General features: G+C 35.9%; 1 protein-coding gene across 3 annotated transcripts in view; it reads left to right on the top strand.

The window, feature by feature from the left end:
* MEP-1 (zinc finger protein MEP-1) overlaps nucleotides 1-17,698 on the top strand; it is a 110,726-nt gene that overhangs the window by 37,308 nt on the left and 55,720 nt on the right. For all 3 annotated transcript variants that reach the window (XM_072543914.1, XM_072543913.1, XM_072543915.1), the window contains exons 2-3: nucleotides 12,242-12,314; nucleotides 12,370-13,060. In XM_072543914.1, coding sequence (XP_072400015.1) covers nucleotides 12,260-12,314; nucleotides 12,370-13,060 — 746 coding nt within the window. In that variant the 5' untranslated portion in view covers nucleotides 12,242-12,259. The remainder of the gene's footprint in view (nucleotides 1-12,241; nucleotides 12,315-12,369; nucleotides 13,061-17,698) is intronic.

Genomic DNA, 17,698 nt, shown 5'->3' with positions numbered 1-17,698 from the left:
TGCTAGATTACTTTCAATCACACAAATACTATAGTACTGTTTGCATTGCAAGAAAAACATTGATTTCTTTAATAATTATATTAGCAACTACTTAACTCACTACTATAAGATTAAAAGTCAAATTTAGTTATTCATTTTTTGCCATGTTACTCAAATTTTAGCTTTGATTGGAAGTGACTGTAAGTCTATACAACCAAACACACATGCTTATAGCCAATATTATTTGTAACTTCTTATTTTCTTCTTCTTTTATTTAAGCAACTTTGCTTGTTCATTGGCAGGTTGTGGCCTCTATGGAAGATTGTCATTCCATCTCTTATGCAGTCAGGCAACTGATTCTGCCATTCTACTGATTTGCTACATTTTGTTCTGATCTTGTCACTCTTTATTCAATATCTCAGCATGTTTCCTACGGAGCTTGTTTCTAATGCATACTACGTCATTATTGACCTTATGTTGGTTTTATAGATTCTTAATTTCATCTCAATGTTAATGTGTTGGTTACTCCATATAGTGTTATTATTGAGGCATCATTAATTCATTTGTCTTGCAGAAGTTTGTCAGAAGATCTCTATTTTCGTTTCTGACATCCCACTTATATCATTGTTTAATCCTGGTACTATGTCATCACCAACACTGGCATCAAATTCACCCATAATGAACATATATTCATTCTTTAGGATTTTGTTTGCTGTGCTGTAGAGGTGTTTGTAGAAGCTTCCTTTTGTATTTACATCTCTCTGTTGTTCTCAGTTGCATATAATACTATCACATTTAAGGACTTGACATCTAGTTTAATCCGTATGCAAACTATAATAATATAACTTAAAATTGAAAATACAACAAGGCGTTTCATTGTCTTAATAACACCATCATCAATTGGTTGAGAAATTAATATAGCATTGGCTGAAAAAAAAAGAATAAAGAAGTTGTCATCATCAGATCTTAGTGCTGCCTCATTTTGATGAGCACCAACATTATCCAGAAGAAGAAACGCCTTTTGTGGCAGTTTTTCCTTCTTCAGATAAGACTTAAATTTAGGAATGAACTTTTTATGAAACCAATCTTAGAAAATACCATGAGTTATCCAGGTAGCTTAGTCATTTAATGGTGAACTGGGAGATTCTGCCGTGTTTTTAAAAGTGCGAGGATTTTTTGACTTTCCAATCACAATCAGCTTCAGTCTATGGTTGGTAGATGCATTGGCACAACACAACACTGTCATCCGATCTTTACTTTGTTTATACTCAGGTTCCTTCATCCCATTACCTGCAGCTAATGTTGTTGTAGGTATTGCTCGCCAGTATAGCCCTGTCTCATCAATTTGATACAGTTGTAGATTATTTTCTGTAATTATGGTTTCCAGTTCATAGCAAAATTCCATCATTGCTTCTGCGTCGGGACTGAACTTTTCACCTTGAATTGTAAGCTCACGAATCTGTTGACGTATTTTGAATTAAAGTAACCAACCAGTAGATGCATTCATTTCTATTGATATCGAGTATTATTTGCTTGTCAACTTAATAGATTTGTGATAATGATGCGATACTTTGACCATTGTGACTTTTCTTTTTGTTCAATCATTAAAACATTTCTCTTGCGTTTATCCCACCTGTTAGAGCAGAGTAGCTACTCTACTCTAGCGCGGAACTAAATCTCACACATTCGGCGTAACAGTGGCAGATGACAAGCGAATGATTTCCAGGGATTCCCCGAGTACTGGGGCTATCAATATTGCATTATGCGTCTCCTTCACGAGTTTCTATCAAGTGATTTACACTCAAACACCTCAAAAATGCAATTTGAATAGTGGGGAAACCCAAATAATCTGCAGCCCGGATAACGCGCGCACGAATAATCCTCAGCTCGGATAACCCGCGCGCGGCTAATCCGCAGCTCGGATAACCCGCGCACGGATAATCCGCAGCTAGGATAACCCGCGCACGGATAATCCGCAGCTCGGATAACCCCAGATTGCAGATGATGTTGACGCAGAATCGCAAGGCCAAGAATATAAATTATAGAGGCACCCAATCAAATAGAACAGGCTGCACAAAATAGTGGCCTTAAAATCAATCAGTCCAAAACAAAATATATGTATGCAAGTAAAAACGCAAAAATAAGGCAGCTACAAAATCTATCAATGGGAGAATGCAACATTGAGTGGGGAAAAACTTTACATACTTATCTATCTTATATTATCAGACGTATCTAGGATCCCTAGATACGTCTGATAACGTTGCAGAGGGATCAGATATCATACTATGGCTTAATTGGGATCAGATAAAGCACAAGCACAAAATTCCAAATATACAAAACCTTAATAAGACCGGTACCCATATATGGTGAAAATAGGACAGCTGGGTTGGACGGGACATGTGAAAAGAATGGTAGAAGTCGAAATAACAACCAAAATAAGGAAACAAGTACCAGCAGGAAAAAGAACAAGAAGAAGGAAGCGCTGAAATACATCGAACAAATAGAAAATAATGTAACAACCTTAAAAATAAAAAAATGGAGAAAAAAAAAGCATGAAAAAGATCAGAATGGAAAATAATCCTAGAATAGGCTAAGACCTAATAAGAGTTGTCGAGCCAGTGATCATGATGTGTGCCGTCATACCTTCTGCAACTCTCTGATTTCAGAGCTGTCAGTCTGGTATGGATCCACACCGAGCGCAGGGAAAGTGTCAGACAGTCCACTGTTAGTTTAAAATAATTAAACTTAACAAGATGTTTCAGCACAAGAGAATCTACAATTCCCTTATCTATTATAATTGGATAATTATCTATTATAATTATTCTATTATAATCCCTCTTTAATAATTTGGAGAATATTAAGAATCAAACATAAAGAAACTAAAAATTGATATTTTTCCGATGGCGCTAATGAGTAACCTTCATTTTGATCTTCTGGTCCGTCTATTACTCTCTAGGGTTCTAGTTAATCTGTCTCATACATCCTCCGAAGTCTATCAAATTCTGAGATAAGTGTTTCTTTGAATAGTTGGTAAAGTTTATGGTTAATCTCCATCTCCGATAAAGGCAACAGTACGAGTCCTAAAACAAAAAACAAGGATCGTGATTGTAACATTCAAAAGGTGCCAGTAAGATGTTATGAACTAGACGAGTAGGTTGTCATTTAATTTAATCAATGACTCAGTGGATAAAAAAATTATGAGGTGGAAATGTTGGTCGCTATTTTTTGTAAAGCCCCACTAATCTTGGAGGCGGTAATTAGTCAAAACGAGTGCTAATAAGTTAATAAATTATCAAACTTTGGGCCCCATTTTTGCGTAAAGACCAAAGTCCATGGATATTAGTATGTAACTGGAACTACGAACTGGAGAGAACCTCATGCGAAACGCACTCAGTGTTTGCGGCGAGATTGGTCGTGGATATGAGTTAACAAAAAAATGTCGGACGCCTACTTGTTTTTATTCCGGACATACAAGCAACCCCGATAACATACGAATAAATGATAAAGTAAACACATGAATACAAAGTGATATAACTAATCCTAGGCTCCGAAGAAATGGTTTCCTGGACTATATATTAGAATACCTTATTATGTATTTACAATGTCCTATATCTGTCAACTGTTTCGGAAATATTAGTTGTTGCAGATTTATTGCAAAATTTGCTACACCACACGCCTGCTTATTTCCCATGTAAATCTTGATAATGATAAAGTAAGCAAAACTATTTCAGCCTTTCTTTTTACTGGTATAAAATAAAAGAAAATGTTTTTAATATTAGCTTTGTTTACTTTAGTGTAAAACTCCTGACCTTAGCACTGACTACATGACAGTAGTTGTTAAGCGGCCTCTATACTACTCTCGAAGTTCAGCGAGTACGAGAGTGTAGACAGGTACTTCATACGACTTCGCTTCGCCTCGTTCTACTTCCGTTCTGTGTCGGTTTTTCGCGTCCGAGTCAAAGGTCCCGAAGTTCGAATACGAAGTGTCACACTACATTACTCGACCTCACGAGTATGTAGAGAGTCGCCTCGATTGACTTCACTTCGTCCGAAGAACTTCGATCGAGAGTGTAGGCGGCGTTTTAGTTTTATAGTCTTTTAAATTAAGTTGATAACTGCATATCAGAAAAACGGTTTATGTAACAGAAATGCACAAAATAAAAATTCTAGTGTTGATTTTTCCTGGAGACAATACACGAACACAAATGGATGTTGCTCGATTATTTCATGAAACATTTTAAAAATTTGCCGCCTATATACCAAGGATAATTATTATTAGTGAAATAGAAAAGCAGTTTTGCGAGATTGGACTTTTAAGACAGATAAAAAAAGCATCTGCCAATGCAATAAGTGGTGATGGCAAATTGGATATTAATTATGCTTGAGTTTGAAGAAAACACATACTTCTAGTCGAAAAACAATCCCAATGTTTGATGTGAAAAATTCAACGATTATTTGAACATTAAAACAAATAAAATACATCCCTATAAAATGATACCAACTAGACAACTTTGATAGGAATAAATATTTTTTTTTAACTCTTCTATGTCAACCATTTTCCATCCACTCCTGAATGTAGGTCTCTCCCAATTGCTTAAATCTTTCTCCATCTTGCGCCAATCTAATCCACTGTTTGACTGCCACTGCTCTTATATCATCTACACATCTTTTTTTAAGTCTTCCCATGCTTCTTGTTGTCGTCCTTGGTCTCCATTCTAGAATTCTCCGTGTCCACCTGTTGTCATTATATCGGGCTACGTGACCTGCCCAGCGCCATTTCATTTTTGTAATTTCTTCCACAATATTCCTAATCTTCGTCTACGTCTTAATCGGTGTTTCTAATCTTGTATCTCAGTGATATTCCAAGCATGATTCGTTCCATTGCTCTTTGCGTTGTTTCTATTTTTTTAGCAGATATTTTGGTAAGGGCTACTGTCTCCAAGCCGTAGGTACAAACTGGACTCAGTATTTTTGTTGTGTTGTAGTTCATTTTTAATCTTACCGCTCCTGAAACTGCATTCAATTGTTGTAACATATTTAGTTCCTGGATATTATCGGCTATTAAAACTATGTCATCTGCGAATCGCAAGTGGTTTAAGTATGATCCGTCGACGTTGATACCCTTATTGTTCCAATCTAGTTTCTTAAAAATGTCTTCTAGAGCAAGATTAAATAGTTTGGGAGAGATGGTGTCTCCTTGTCTTACTCCCCGTTGTAGTCTTATGGGATTAGTTTTTATGCTTTCGTCCAGCTTTATCTGCATGGTGGCATTTTCATATATGTTTTTAATTATGTTAGTGTATCTTGAATCTATACGTGCATTTTCTAGAGATTCAAGCACTGCCCATAATTCGATGGAATCGAATGCTTTATGGAAATCGACGAACGCCATATGAATTGGAACATTATACTCGGTGCATTTTTATATCAGTGTTCTTACGGTGTGCAAGTGGTCTATGGTACTAAAATGTTTTCTGAATCCAGCCTGCTCGATAGATTGATAGAAATCGAGCGAATGTGTTAGGCGGTTGGTTATGATTTTAGTTAGTAATTTATACAGATGTGATAGCAAGGATATTGGTCGGTAATTCTCGATGTTTGCTTTGTCTTTGTCCTTATTTTTTTTGAACAAATGATGACAATGTTAGATAGTAATGTGATCCAATTAGAGTATGTATTGTTTTCTGGTTAGTGTAACTTTATACTTGCCGTCAATTGTAATCGTCTAGGGAAAATCCTCGCTGGATGAGAGAAGAACTACATAGGTTTGGCTTCTATGTTCATTAGCCACAGAACACACATTATATTCTGAAAAGGTTAATGTACGGGCAGAAATTGTTGGAGATCATATCATTATGATCCATTATGGTTCCTTATTCATCGATGGCAATTTGAATGGCGGTAATTATTTAGCACTTCTCCAAAATATTGTCATACCAACTTCGACAAACTTATATCCTGATCCAGAAAACCCACAAGTTCCTAATATGATACATATCTTTATATATGATCGTCTTTCAGCAAGATGGAGTAAAATTAAGTATGTATGTAAATTGGAATATGTTCATTATATATATATATACAGATTATTTTATAATTTTTATTTATAATTAGATTGTGTAAAATATATTTGTAATGTTTTAGAGAAAAAGTAATTGGAAAAATAATAAGCATACCTAATTCAAAAAAATTAACGTGTAGATTAGAATTTTTTGTAAAATTTATTGTTAAAATATATCATTTATAACTATCATCATCATCATCATGCAACCTCTTCTGTCCACTGCTGGACATAGGTCTCTCCCATTTTTCGCCACTCTTCAGGGTTCTGTGCGTCTTGTTGCCATTTCTTGGATATTCGTTTAATGTCGTCCGTCCAGCGTGTTGGTGGTCGTCCTCTACTGCGTTTGTCTTCTCTTGGGCGCCAGTCATTTAGTTTTCTGGTCCATCTTGAGTCTTTTAGTCTCGCTATGTGACCTGCCCAATTCCATTTCAGCTTGGCTATACTTTCGACGGCATCAGTGATACCTGTTCTTTTCCTTAGGTCTTGGTTCCTTATTTTGTCTTTTTTTGTCACGCCGAGAATCGATCTTTCCATGCGCCTTTGTGCCACTCGCATTTTTAGTGCTGTTGTTTTTGAGAGTAAGAGTTTCTACTCCATATGTTATAATAGGAAGAACGCATTGGTCAAATGTCTTCCGTTTCATAGATATCGGGATGTTGCTCTTAAAGATGTCTCTTAGTGAACCATTCGCCGCCCAATCAAGTGTTATTCGTCGTTGAAATTCACAGGTCTGATTATCCTTGCTTATTCTGATTTCATGACCGAGATATATGTACTTTTTTGTTAATTCTACCACTTGATTTTGAATGTTTAGGTGTTCGTTGGGAACCAAATTTGTAATAAACTTGGTCTTACTGATGTTCAATTTTAGACCTATTGTTGAAGATACGTTTTCTAATTCTTGTAGCATTTCTTGTGCTTCACGAAGATCTTCAGTAATAAGTACTATATTGTCGGCAAAACGCAGATGATTAAGCATTTCTCTTCTTCTACGGCACTACAGCCCAAAATGAGCCTTGGCCTCCTTTATTTTTTGCCTCCACCCTTGTCTGTCTGTGGCTGCTCTTCTCCATACACGGACTCCTAAAAGTGCTTGTGCGTCGCTGCTTACTGTGTCTTCCCAGCGCTTTCTTGGCTTTCCAACTGGTTTCTTTCCCTGCATTCTGGCGTTCAGTGCTCGTTTTGGTAGCCTATCCTCTCCCATTCGTATCACATGTCCGGCCCATTGCAATCTTTGTATTCTAATGAAGTCTGACAGGGGTGTTTCCTTATACAGTTGATAGAGCTCGTTGTTATATCGAATTCTGAAGATTCCGTTTTCCCTCACAGGTCCTAGTATTCTCCTCAGTACTTTTCTTTCGAATGTGTCGAGTTTGTTTTTGGATGTTTCTTTCAGGACCCATGCTTCGCTGCCATAACATGCTATTGGCCGAATTTCTAGCAGCATTTCGAAGCATTTCCCCGTCTATTTTTATTCTTCTATTTTCCCACTTTAGCATTTTAAAGGCGTATTCGAGGACCGTAAATTTAGGTGAGAGAGTGTCGCCCTGTCTCACACCTCGCTTTATATGAATTTTTCTGGTGGTATCATGTAGCTTTACACGCATTGTGGAGTTTTGGTACAATGTTTGTACTAACTTTGTAAGCCGATAGTCTATTCTACTATTGTTCAGAGCAGTTATAATGCTGTCTAATTTCAAGGTATCGAAGGCTTTGTGAAAGTCTACGAAGATAAGTACCAGTGATCTGTTATATTCTAACGATTTTTCTATTAAGGTTTTTACTGTTTATAGGTGATCGTTTGTTCCGAATTTTGAGCGAAAGCCAGCTTGTTCTCGGGGCTGGTAGAAATCCAACTTTTTTTCTAGTCTTGTAATTATTCGGGTAAACATTTTATATATGTGGTTTAATCAAGCTGATTGGTCTATAGTTTTCTAGGTGCGCCTTGTCTCCTTTCTTGTGTAGTAAAATTGTTACTGCATTGTTCCATATTTCCGGTATGCAACAATCTGTTAGACAAAGGTTAAACAAAATTTTTATTTGGTTGAGAAGGGCATGTCCGCCCATCTTTATAGCTTCTATTACGACTCCATCTTCTCCTGGTGCTTTGTTTTTTTATCATTGCGTCCTGAATTTCGCTTAGTGTGATCTCTGGCATGAGCTCTGAACCCTGGTTAGTGATTTTGCTTGATTCGGCGGCTTCCAAGTTCGTTTGGTCTTCTCTTTGACTTGTGTATAATTCTTGATAGTTTTCAACTATGTGTAGTAGTTCTTCTCTATTTCATATGGGGACTCCTTCTTTGTTCTTTAGTTTGTATATTTCACATTTTCCATTGTTTAGCCGTTTTCTCAGGATTTTCAGACTTTTGTTCTCTTTGATTATAGTTGTATAACTATACTACATAAATATTTAAGATGCTTCTCATTTTATAACCTTTTCTATTACTAATAATAAATATCGGTTAAATAAACAATTCACAAATTAACTAAATGCATTTTTTTTATCTATGTCACGAGGTGTCTCAAACTAAAAAAGCATCCATTTTCGTAGCTTAGAACCGGAGATATTGCGACTTTTATAAATTTGAAGTTATCACTTCGCTTTTAAACACTATCGTTGGCGCATCATGGACGCCTCATTTTTAAAGGAGTCGTTTTGAATTTATAAAAAAAAATATAGACTTAAAGTACTTTATTGCTTTTCAAAATATGTACCACCAAGATCGATACACTTTTGCATACGTTCAAACCAATTGGTAAAACAGTTATTCCAGTCTTCACTTGACACCTGCAAAATCGCTGTTTTAAAGGCATCGATGAGTTCTTCTGGCGACTGGAATCGCTGCTCACGCATTGAATTCTTGATCTTTGGGAGCGTGTGAGCACTTGAATTGTCCTGATGTAGAATGATTCGCTGTTGTGTGTTGCGTTGTTCGAGTTTCACGATAACTTTTGGTAAACAAACGGTTATATACCAATCAGAAGTAACCGTTCTTCGACCTTTTAAAGCAAAAAAGTTGTGACCATTTTCTTTGACTCACTTCGAGAACGGATCACTTTTGTTGGTTTTTCCTTATCGTGAAACACCCACACAGCGGGTTGGCGTTTATTTTCCGGTTCGTAGGAGTAAATCCAAGATTCATCGCCACTAACAATACTATAAACGTTTTTTGAGCTTCCTTTGTTGAACCGTTCCAATGTTTTTCGACACCAATTGACGCGAACCACTTTTTGCTCTTCTGTGAGCAAATGAGAAATCCAACGGGAAACCAACGTAACACTCAGTTGTTCATGTAGGATCGAGGTGTTTAAAATGCCCAAAAATGCCACTATCTCCCGGTATGTTGCACAGCGGTCATCCTTAATTAGCTTCAATGTTTTGAAGAAGAAAGACATGCATTTCAATTGTGCGATAACTGTTACGTGAGACTTTTTGAAATTTTTATAGCTGAATACCTGTGATTCTCACTCGAAATTAAAGCTTTTTGTAGATTTTTAGAAAAAGTTATTAATAATAATTTTCAAAAAATTTACTTTTGAAGCTATTCATTCAGCAACAAATTAAGCTAAAGCTAAGAAGCTAAAAAAATATCCGTAAGGGGCACTTACGGCGAGGTTTGGTATTAAATTAAAGCATAAGCTCATATTATTTCTCAGATTCACATATACATTTCAATACAGATGAATGTTTATCCAGATATATGTATATTTAACTGCTTTGCTTTGTCAATAAATACCATTCGAACCCAAGAACAATGCGGATTCGTCCTAGTTAGAGGAACAAGAGAACATATTCTTAATATTCGTCATATTGTCGAAAAATCTCGAGAGTTTAGCATAGAAACATATTTACTCTTTGTCGACTATTCCAAGGCCTTCAATACCGTAAAATGGAATAAAATGTGGCATACACTCAGAGAAATGGGTACGCCAGAACATCTAATCTATTTAATAAAAAAACTAAACGTAAATAATACTGCTAATGTAAGAGTTAATAATGTCGTTTCGAAAAACTTTAAATCAAAATCTGTAGTTCAACAGGAATGCATACTATCCCCTATTATATTCAATATGTATATAGTGAACATACTATGCGTCAAGTTTTTAAGAATTGGCAAGGTGGGGCAACGATAGGAGAAAGAAAAACCTACGTTATGCTGATGACGCTGTTATATTGGCGTCACCACCAGACGAACTGGAACAAATTATGAATAGGCTAGGTAGGATGAGTATCGAATATGGTTTGAAAATAAATATGCAGAAAACCAAAGTGATTAGTGTCGATCGAATCGGAAACAAACAAGCAGAGATAAGAAACATGGCAGGTTACGAAGTGGTCAGGCAATTTAATTACTTAGTCTCCGTTATTAATAACAGTGGAGGATGCGAAGACGAGATCCGTCGACGCATCACAATGACCAGATCGGCAACAGCCAAACTCACAAAAATGTGGTCTTGACAAATTCTGTCTCATAATTAACCAATAAACTAACGCAAATTAAATCTTGTTTGAGTCTTGTATTTTCCAAATTTAAAATAAATTGTAGTTGATAAATAGTAACAAGTCACAAATATAATATGCAAAACTAATAAAAAAATAAATGCTGTCCCACCAGGAATTCAATTGATCAATATATGGGAATAATTTAGAAGAAATTCTATCTTTCAGTATTTCATGTTTTTTTTCCAATCCCATAATATTTTCAACAATGATTCTACAATTGGTAATGGCCCTTGTTTTTATTATTTCTTCTGTTAACTGAGCCCCTTTTTTTAAATGGATCTATATTTAAATGTATTCCTTTTTCCTCTAAAAGATCTGATATATCAAAACCCCTGTCTGCTAACATAAATTCTCCTTCAATAAGTCCTAAAACTCCGCATTCTAGTGTAATTTTTCTATCTGAAATACTGCCTCCATAAACATCAGATACATATATAATTTCACCTTTTTCAGAGCATGCTAACAATATTTTAAAGGTATTGGTTCCATAATATGTAGAATATGTTGCCTCTTGTATAATAGGGTCATTGCTTCGATCTATTGGAATATCGGTACGATCCAGAATAATTTTGTACTGGCCTTCTGAAGTTGTTACAATGTTCCAAAAGTTATTTTTTTTAAGCAAGTGTAAAGATGCTTTGTCCACTTAATAAATATTTTTCGGACAGTTCAAATGTCTACTACAAAAAAACGTTTTAATGTAGAATAAAACAAATTAAGTCTATATTTCATAAGCGTTATTAACAGTTCATTTTCCACTGAAAGAGCAATATGAATTTTAATGTATGATTTTCCAAACATGATTTTCCTATTTGTAATAATTCACATTGCACAAAGTCTTTTTCTAGATCTATCAGTTCTCCTAGAGTTCTTCACCGGAGTCTCAACTTTCTCTTTGGTAATTTTAATGAAGGTACTGCATCTTTGTTAAGGATCCGCCATTTATTGCCCTAGAAAAACAAGACAATGACAATGTAAGAAATTAGGATAAGTATTTTTTAACTTACCAAACTTGTAACGGTATAACTTTCATGTGAAAAGTGCCTGGAACATATTTTTGTGTACTTGCTGGTACTTTTTTCAGGCCTGATAGCGATCAACCATCGTTTTTGTAAAGCTTTATTCAAGGGGAATTTATGAAACTTAACATTGTCAGTTTTATTGGAAGCTGAATTGCATTGTGGCACACAACAACTGTAAGTCATACTCTAAGTTTTATTAAAAGTGTCCAAACAATTAAAATGTCTTAAATAATTTATTAAAACTTAAATCACTCACAAAATTGCAAAACAACTAGGAAACGAATACCAAACAATGTAAATAAATGGCAGAATAAAATAAGGTTATGTTTTAATACCAAAACCTGACGCCAGCGCCACCTACATACATGTGATCTATTGTGTCACTTTTTCATATAATGTACCGGTCTTCACCTTTACGATTTTAGTTTAGTGCAAGACGCGTCTGATTTGAAACCAGGAAATTTACTCATGCGATTATCACGATATTGTTGAGTTTTAATTCTCAATTCTTTCGCAATTTTTATTCTTAAAGAAATGATGCACAAGCAACCACTGTGGATGAATGTATATTGTAATATTTCAAAAATTTATTTAGTAGTTTCATTTAGTAAATAAACGTTTATGTATTATCATATTCGTGGTTGTTTTATTCATATTAATTTCTTTTACCAGGTTCAATTGAGACTGGCTATGGCAGCTGTTGCTGAAATGGGCGAGGTTGAGGATATGCTTTCCAAAGATGAAGGTAACGTCATAATCATCAAATATTAACAAAAAATATGCAATTTGTTTATTTTCAGGTAACATTGTTACAAACGGTGATTTATCAAGTGATGTAGATATGGAAACCCAAGAAATTGAAGACAGCGTTAAAAAACCTACAGAGAACAGTATAGATACCAAAGAGAAACCAGAAGAAAGCGGAACAGAAGAAAGTAACGATGCATCTGAAGAAGGTATTAACGAGAATCACTCAGAATCGGAGAACCCCTTAGCAGACGAAGAGACTCCACAAGAAAGTAAACCATTAGAAACGGAAACCCCAATGGAAGAAGAGTCCTCTCCAGAAGTAAAAAACTTAGAAGAACAAGAAACTAATGAGAGCCAATCAGAAGCAGCAATAGACGAGAGTAGCCAAGAAACAAAAGCCAGTGACGATCAAACGGAAGACGACGATACAGAGTCAAAGACCAATGATGACGAAAATAGCAAACAAAGCGCATCGAGTTCAGAATCATCAACAAAAAAGTTCGAAGAGAAAGTCGTCGAGATTCATGAAATTGATTCAGACGAAGATGATGATGACGACAATAATATATCTAAAATTAACAACGGCGATCCAATTGAACTGAACGATTCTGGGGGAGAGGACGGAGATGTGCTGATTGTAGATACCGAAACGTCAAAACCAAATGGTACAACTACAGAAGTCATAGATTTAGCAACGCCGGAAAAGAAGAAGAAGCCTGAAGTAGACGAGCTCGCTCCCAGGTAACTTTTTAATATTTGATAATTTTGAGTAGTTTACTGTCCTGTTGTTTTGTTTCATTTAGTACTACTGCTAATTCTGGAATTGTATTGTTGGTTTCTAATTTAAATTGTGACAGGCACATGACAGCTTCAGGAAGGCCGAAACGCTAGAACTACATTTGAGCTATTGTCTGTAACAATTATATCTTTTGAAAATTTAAGCAAAGCACACCCGGAAAGATCCCGGATCCGAACACAGCATAATTCTCACTGAGAAAGTATAACCAATCAAGTGCATGGTAAAATTTATAATGGACGGATATGCGCTAATAGGGCTCAAATACTGCGGAAAATACTACAATTAGCAAGGCTGCATACATTGTGGCTGTTTCATGGAGACTTAAGCTCTAGACTCTGGTATAAAACCTGGAACTTATACTAGGGCATCGAGTACGAACCGTCCGTTAGGACACAACTTCGCACCGATGTCCTTCTTCCATCTCATCGCAACCCTACCTCAAAACGGGAGACAGGGTTGCGATATAATATCTATGTACTATCTATGACTTATAAAAGCGGGTATCATGAACATAAGTTGACAAGACGTCATACCAGAGCGGAGAGAGTGAGTGTCTGTGTGTGTGCAAAAAAAGATTGAGGGGGTGGGAAGAGAAAGATCGCAGAACCTTTGTGGAGTGAGTTAAAGATGCCTGCTTCGTATGTCATGCCTGCTTCGTCACGACAGCAACTGGTCTGGCCCTCTGCATTAGATATTTTACATCAAAAATCGAATACGCATCTGTTCCAAATGCGAGCTACATTTATGCGACACTGTCGAAAAAATCGTTTTTTTGGGATTAACACAATAAAAAGTAATGCTCTTATGTTATTTCTTCTTGCTCTTAAAAAAATTGTTTGATATCACGAACAGCGGCGATGTTTTCGACAGATCTTGCTTTTTGTCGACGTAATTCGGCAAAACAATGACAGCCAAATTGACAGATGCAGCTTCAACCAAAATGGCCTCTACCAACTGTAGAAAGTTCGGAAATCCATCAAATCTTTATGGTTCATTTGTTCTCAAAAGTCATTTTGGTTTGACGTTTCGGAGGATTTGCCAATATTTGCTTTAAATAGAGATGAAGGAAAACTACTGTGATGATGATTCCATCCCTGATGTATAAAGTATAATAAATTCAACCGAAAACCTCGTGCAAAAATAGTTATATAAAAAGGTATGCAGTGAAAGTAAAAAGTATAAAGACATTCAAGACGTACCATAGTTAGGCTGTCACAAAAGCAACGGAAAATTATTGATACTGGCTGTATGCCAGAAGGCAAAAGACAATAGGAAGATATAGAAGAAGAAAATTACGTCACCATTTATTTTTGATAAATTATATTTATAGTCTCCTTTCATGGTTATTTCCAAGGTTTCCTCTATTTGACAATTTTGACAGTGAAATTACAACCTTTAAAAGTTCTGCAGTTATAAGAAATTTACTAATTTACAGATATTGTATGTCAAAAACTGGATTATGACAGAACCCTACAGGTATTGACATTTTTTAACGTTTGGAACACAAACTATTAATTTATTACGTAGATAACGACGTGACCTAACAAAGAAAATACAAGTTTTTCTTTTCTACAAATGTATTTTTTGCTACACACTTACTCCAACAATATTCCAAAATAGCGATGCCTTCACTGTAGATCTACAATCCAAGACGTGGAATTAGCTATTTACATCAGCGATTATTTGGCAATTAGATGAAAATCTCTTACCCTCGAGCTATATTTTCAGGTTGGGAAACATGATAATCGCTTCATGTCAAATAGGAGGAATAGGATGAACGAGGCATTAATTCAAAACTCAATTCGTTAATGCTGGCCATTCTAGTCACATACTTGTGGAAGGGTGAGTGCATTATCCTGATGGAAAACTACTTTCCTCTTAAGCAAGCGAGGTCGTTTGTCTTTGATTTTGTATTCTGGTGTATATGAGAACAATGAGTTACATTGTATTAAAAGCTTCCACTGTTTTTGAAGAAAACGTTGCAATAAGACTTCTGACTTCAAAATCTGTCAATATTTTCATTGTCTTGTCATTTATTGATCGGGTTGTCCATTTGCCTTCTTGTTTTCAACCATTTTTTTTTACCTGCTCCTCCCACCAGAGTTTTGCTCTGTGTTGCAGTATCCCTCATCACTACATCAAATCTGGTTTTCCAACGTTGTTAGATTTACTTTTTAGTTTCATTAGAATTCTTCTGACAAATAATATATCGCTGGCTCATTCATCTGGCTCTTAGTCTAGCAAGCAGGCAAGTACTAGTATTGAACCGAGTCTGTGAGACTTGCACATTCCTGAGAATGGCATTTGAGTGCTACAATTCATTGGAGTGAGGGGATTAGCACCTGTAATCAGGAACTACTAAATCCCGCTCCAATGCTCCAGACCATTCTCCACCCACCGATAGCACGTTGATGCACTATGGAGGCTTCAAATAAGCAGAATGCTTGTCATGTGGAAGCCCTGGGTACAAGGACTCCAGCGATAACTTTTCCCAAACTATGCAGGTCAGCGTGAGGCGCTTTATTCCCGCCATCCCTAGTGACTTATCATCGAACTGATTGCTTGCTCGGGCGCCGAATTCCCGCTTCGGGCTAGTCCCAGTTCGGCGCTCGAGAGTGTGGATCTTTTCAGTTTTTTGGGTTGTGTTAGTGTTTTTTTTTGTGGCTTGCGACTTTTGTTAGTGTTTTATTAATTTTTTTAGTGACCGAAGCCGTTTTTTATATTTTTATTTTATATTTTTTTGAGGGAAGTCTAAAACATATAAAATCAACATTAGTAAATACACTGCGATGCCAAAGGTGAGCGCGTTATCTTCTTTTGGATTATCTAGCTAGACTTTATTCTATGCTTGCTAATATTTGCTGTTTGGGTCTTCTGTGCTTCCATCAATGGTACACATATCATACCTTAATATCTCTCGCAGGATCCGCTTTGGTCAATTTGGTCAATCCAAAACAAATTAGCCCAGCTAATTTGTTTTGGATTTTTCTTCCATGATAACCAGCACTCCTATTTATTTTAGGTCTCTGAACAGGAAACGTTCTGGGCAGGCTCTAACTGGACTGCACTCATCCTGGTTGCTTAAAACTATAAATATATCAAAAATGTTTAAGAAACGCAATGTTTTTTTTTGACACACTGTTATAATGCTTGGCTAATTGCGATGAAATCATCTTACTTTCAGTGTTATATGATTTCTTGTTGACGAAATAATCAAACAAAAGTTGAAAAGTGTGCTATTTTAACTAAACTTCACATACTTAAAATATAAACAGTTTTTTGAAATTCTAAAAGAATTTTTGCATAGCGAGTAGAATATTGTAATAACTTATTTTTAATTGCGTTATAATGGAATGTTTTCTATTGCATTAGAGACAGCAATAGGATGCACTAAATGCATTTTCCGAGCATAGAGATTCCCCCCTCTTTGGGCTCTTCCCATTCATTTTTTACAAAACTTGTACCGCTATCTGAGTACAGATTCTCGGGTTTATCGCGCATAAAATCAAATCTTCTAACTAATCAATTCTAAATCTACTGCTTTCGTGTCGAAGTAAATAAATAAACATATGTACCCCTTATAAGTTTTACATCCGCGACCTTTTCTATCTTTTAATGTGACTGGCCCTGCGTAATCCAATCCGGTTATGAAAAAAGGTGATATGTTAACACGATGTTCTGGCAAATAAACCATATTCGTAGAAGCAGGTCTGGGTTTAAACCGATAGCATCTAATGCAATTTCTTATAACCGATTTAGGTAGATCCCTTCAATTATCCAAAATTTTTGACGAACGGTCGCTAACAAGAGTTGTGGACCAGCATGCTGAAGTTGCACATGCTCATGACTCAATATGAGTTTGCTTAAAACATGGGTTTTATCTATTAGTAAGGGATGTTCCCAATCATAATTCCTAGCAGACTTTCCAAGACGACCTCCTACTCTCAATAATCCAGTTCATCTACAAAATTAGTTCAAAGATAATAATCTACTCTTTGACGGAAGATCTTTATTTAGCCGTATTTAATAACGAAATCTCTTCAGAAAAGCTTTCTGTTCTGAGCTGATACCTCGTGAGTAACAAGAAAAACCTTTGAGTCATTAAATTCGATTGCTGGTTTACAATTGGTTGTGTGACTGTGGCGTTTTCTACATTATTTCTTCATTCTTCCCTGTTTTTACATATTTATGGCTTTCCATTCTCTTACTCCCATGTTCCTAAGATCCTCAATTATCCGGTTTTCCCATTTCGTTTTGGATCTTTCTCGTGACCTATCTGACGATGTCCTTTCCTTTCAAAAGTGCTCTTATTTTGTGGTTCAATTTTCTAAATTCACCATTGCCTAAGTTTAGTGGACCTGCTATTTTCCGAATGATTTTTCTCTCCAAGATCCTCAATCTTTCTTCATCTTCCTGTGTCAGACACACTACTTCAGCACCATATGTGATTACTAGTCTAATTACTGCTCTGTAAATTTTCAGTTTAGTATTCCGACTGAGATTATCTTTTAGAAAGTTGTTGAATTTCCAGTAAGTTCTGTTTTCTGTTAGAATTCGTTCATTGATTACCATACTTCTAT

This window comes from Diabrotica undecimpunctata, chromosome 9, assembly GCF_040954645.1.
Source record: "Diabrotica undecimpunctata isolate CICGRU chromosome 9, icDiaUnde3, whole genome shotgun sequence".
NCBI classification, from domain to species: Eukaryota; Metazoa; Arthropoda; class Insecta; order Coleoptera; family Chrysomelidae; genus Diabrotica; species Diabrotica undecimpunctata.
This window is presented reverse-complemented; position numbering and strand designations above follow the sequence as displayed.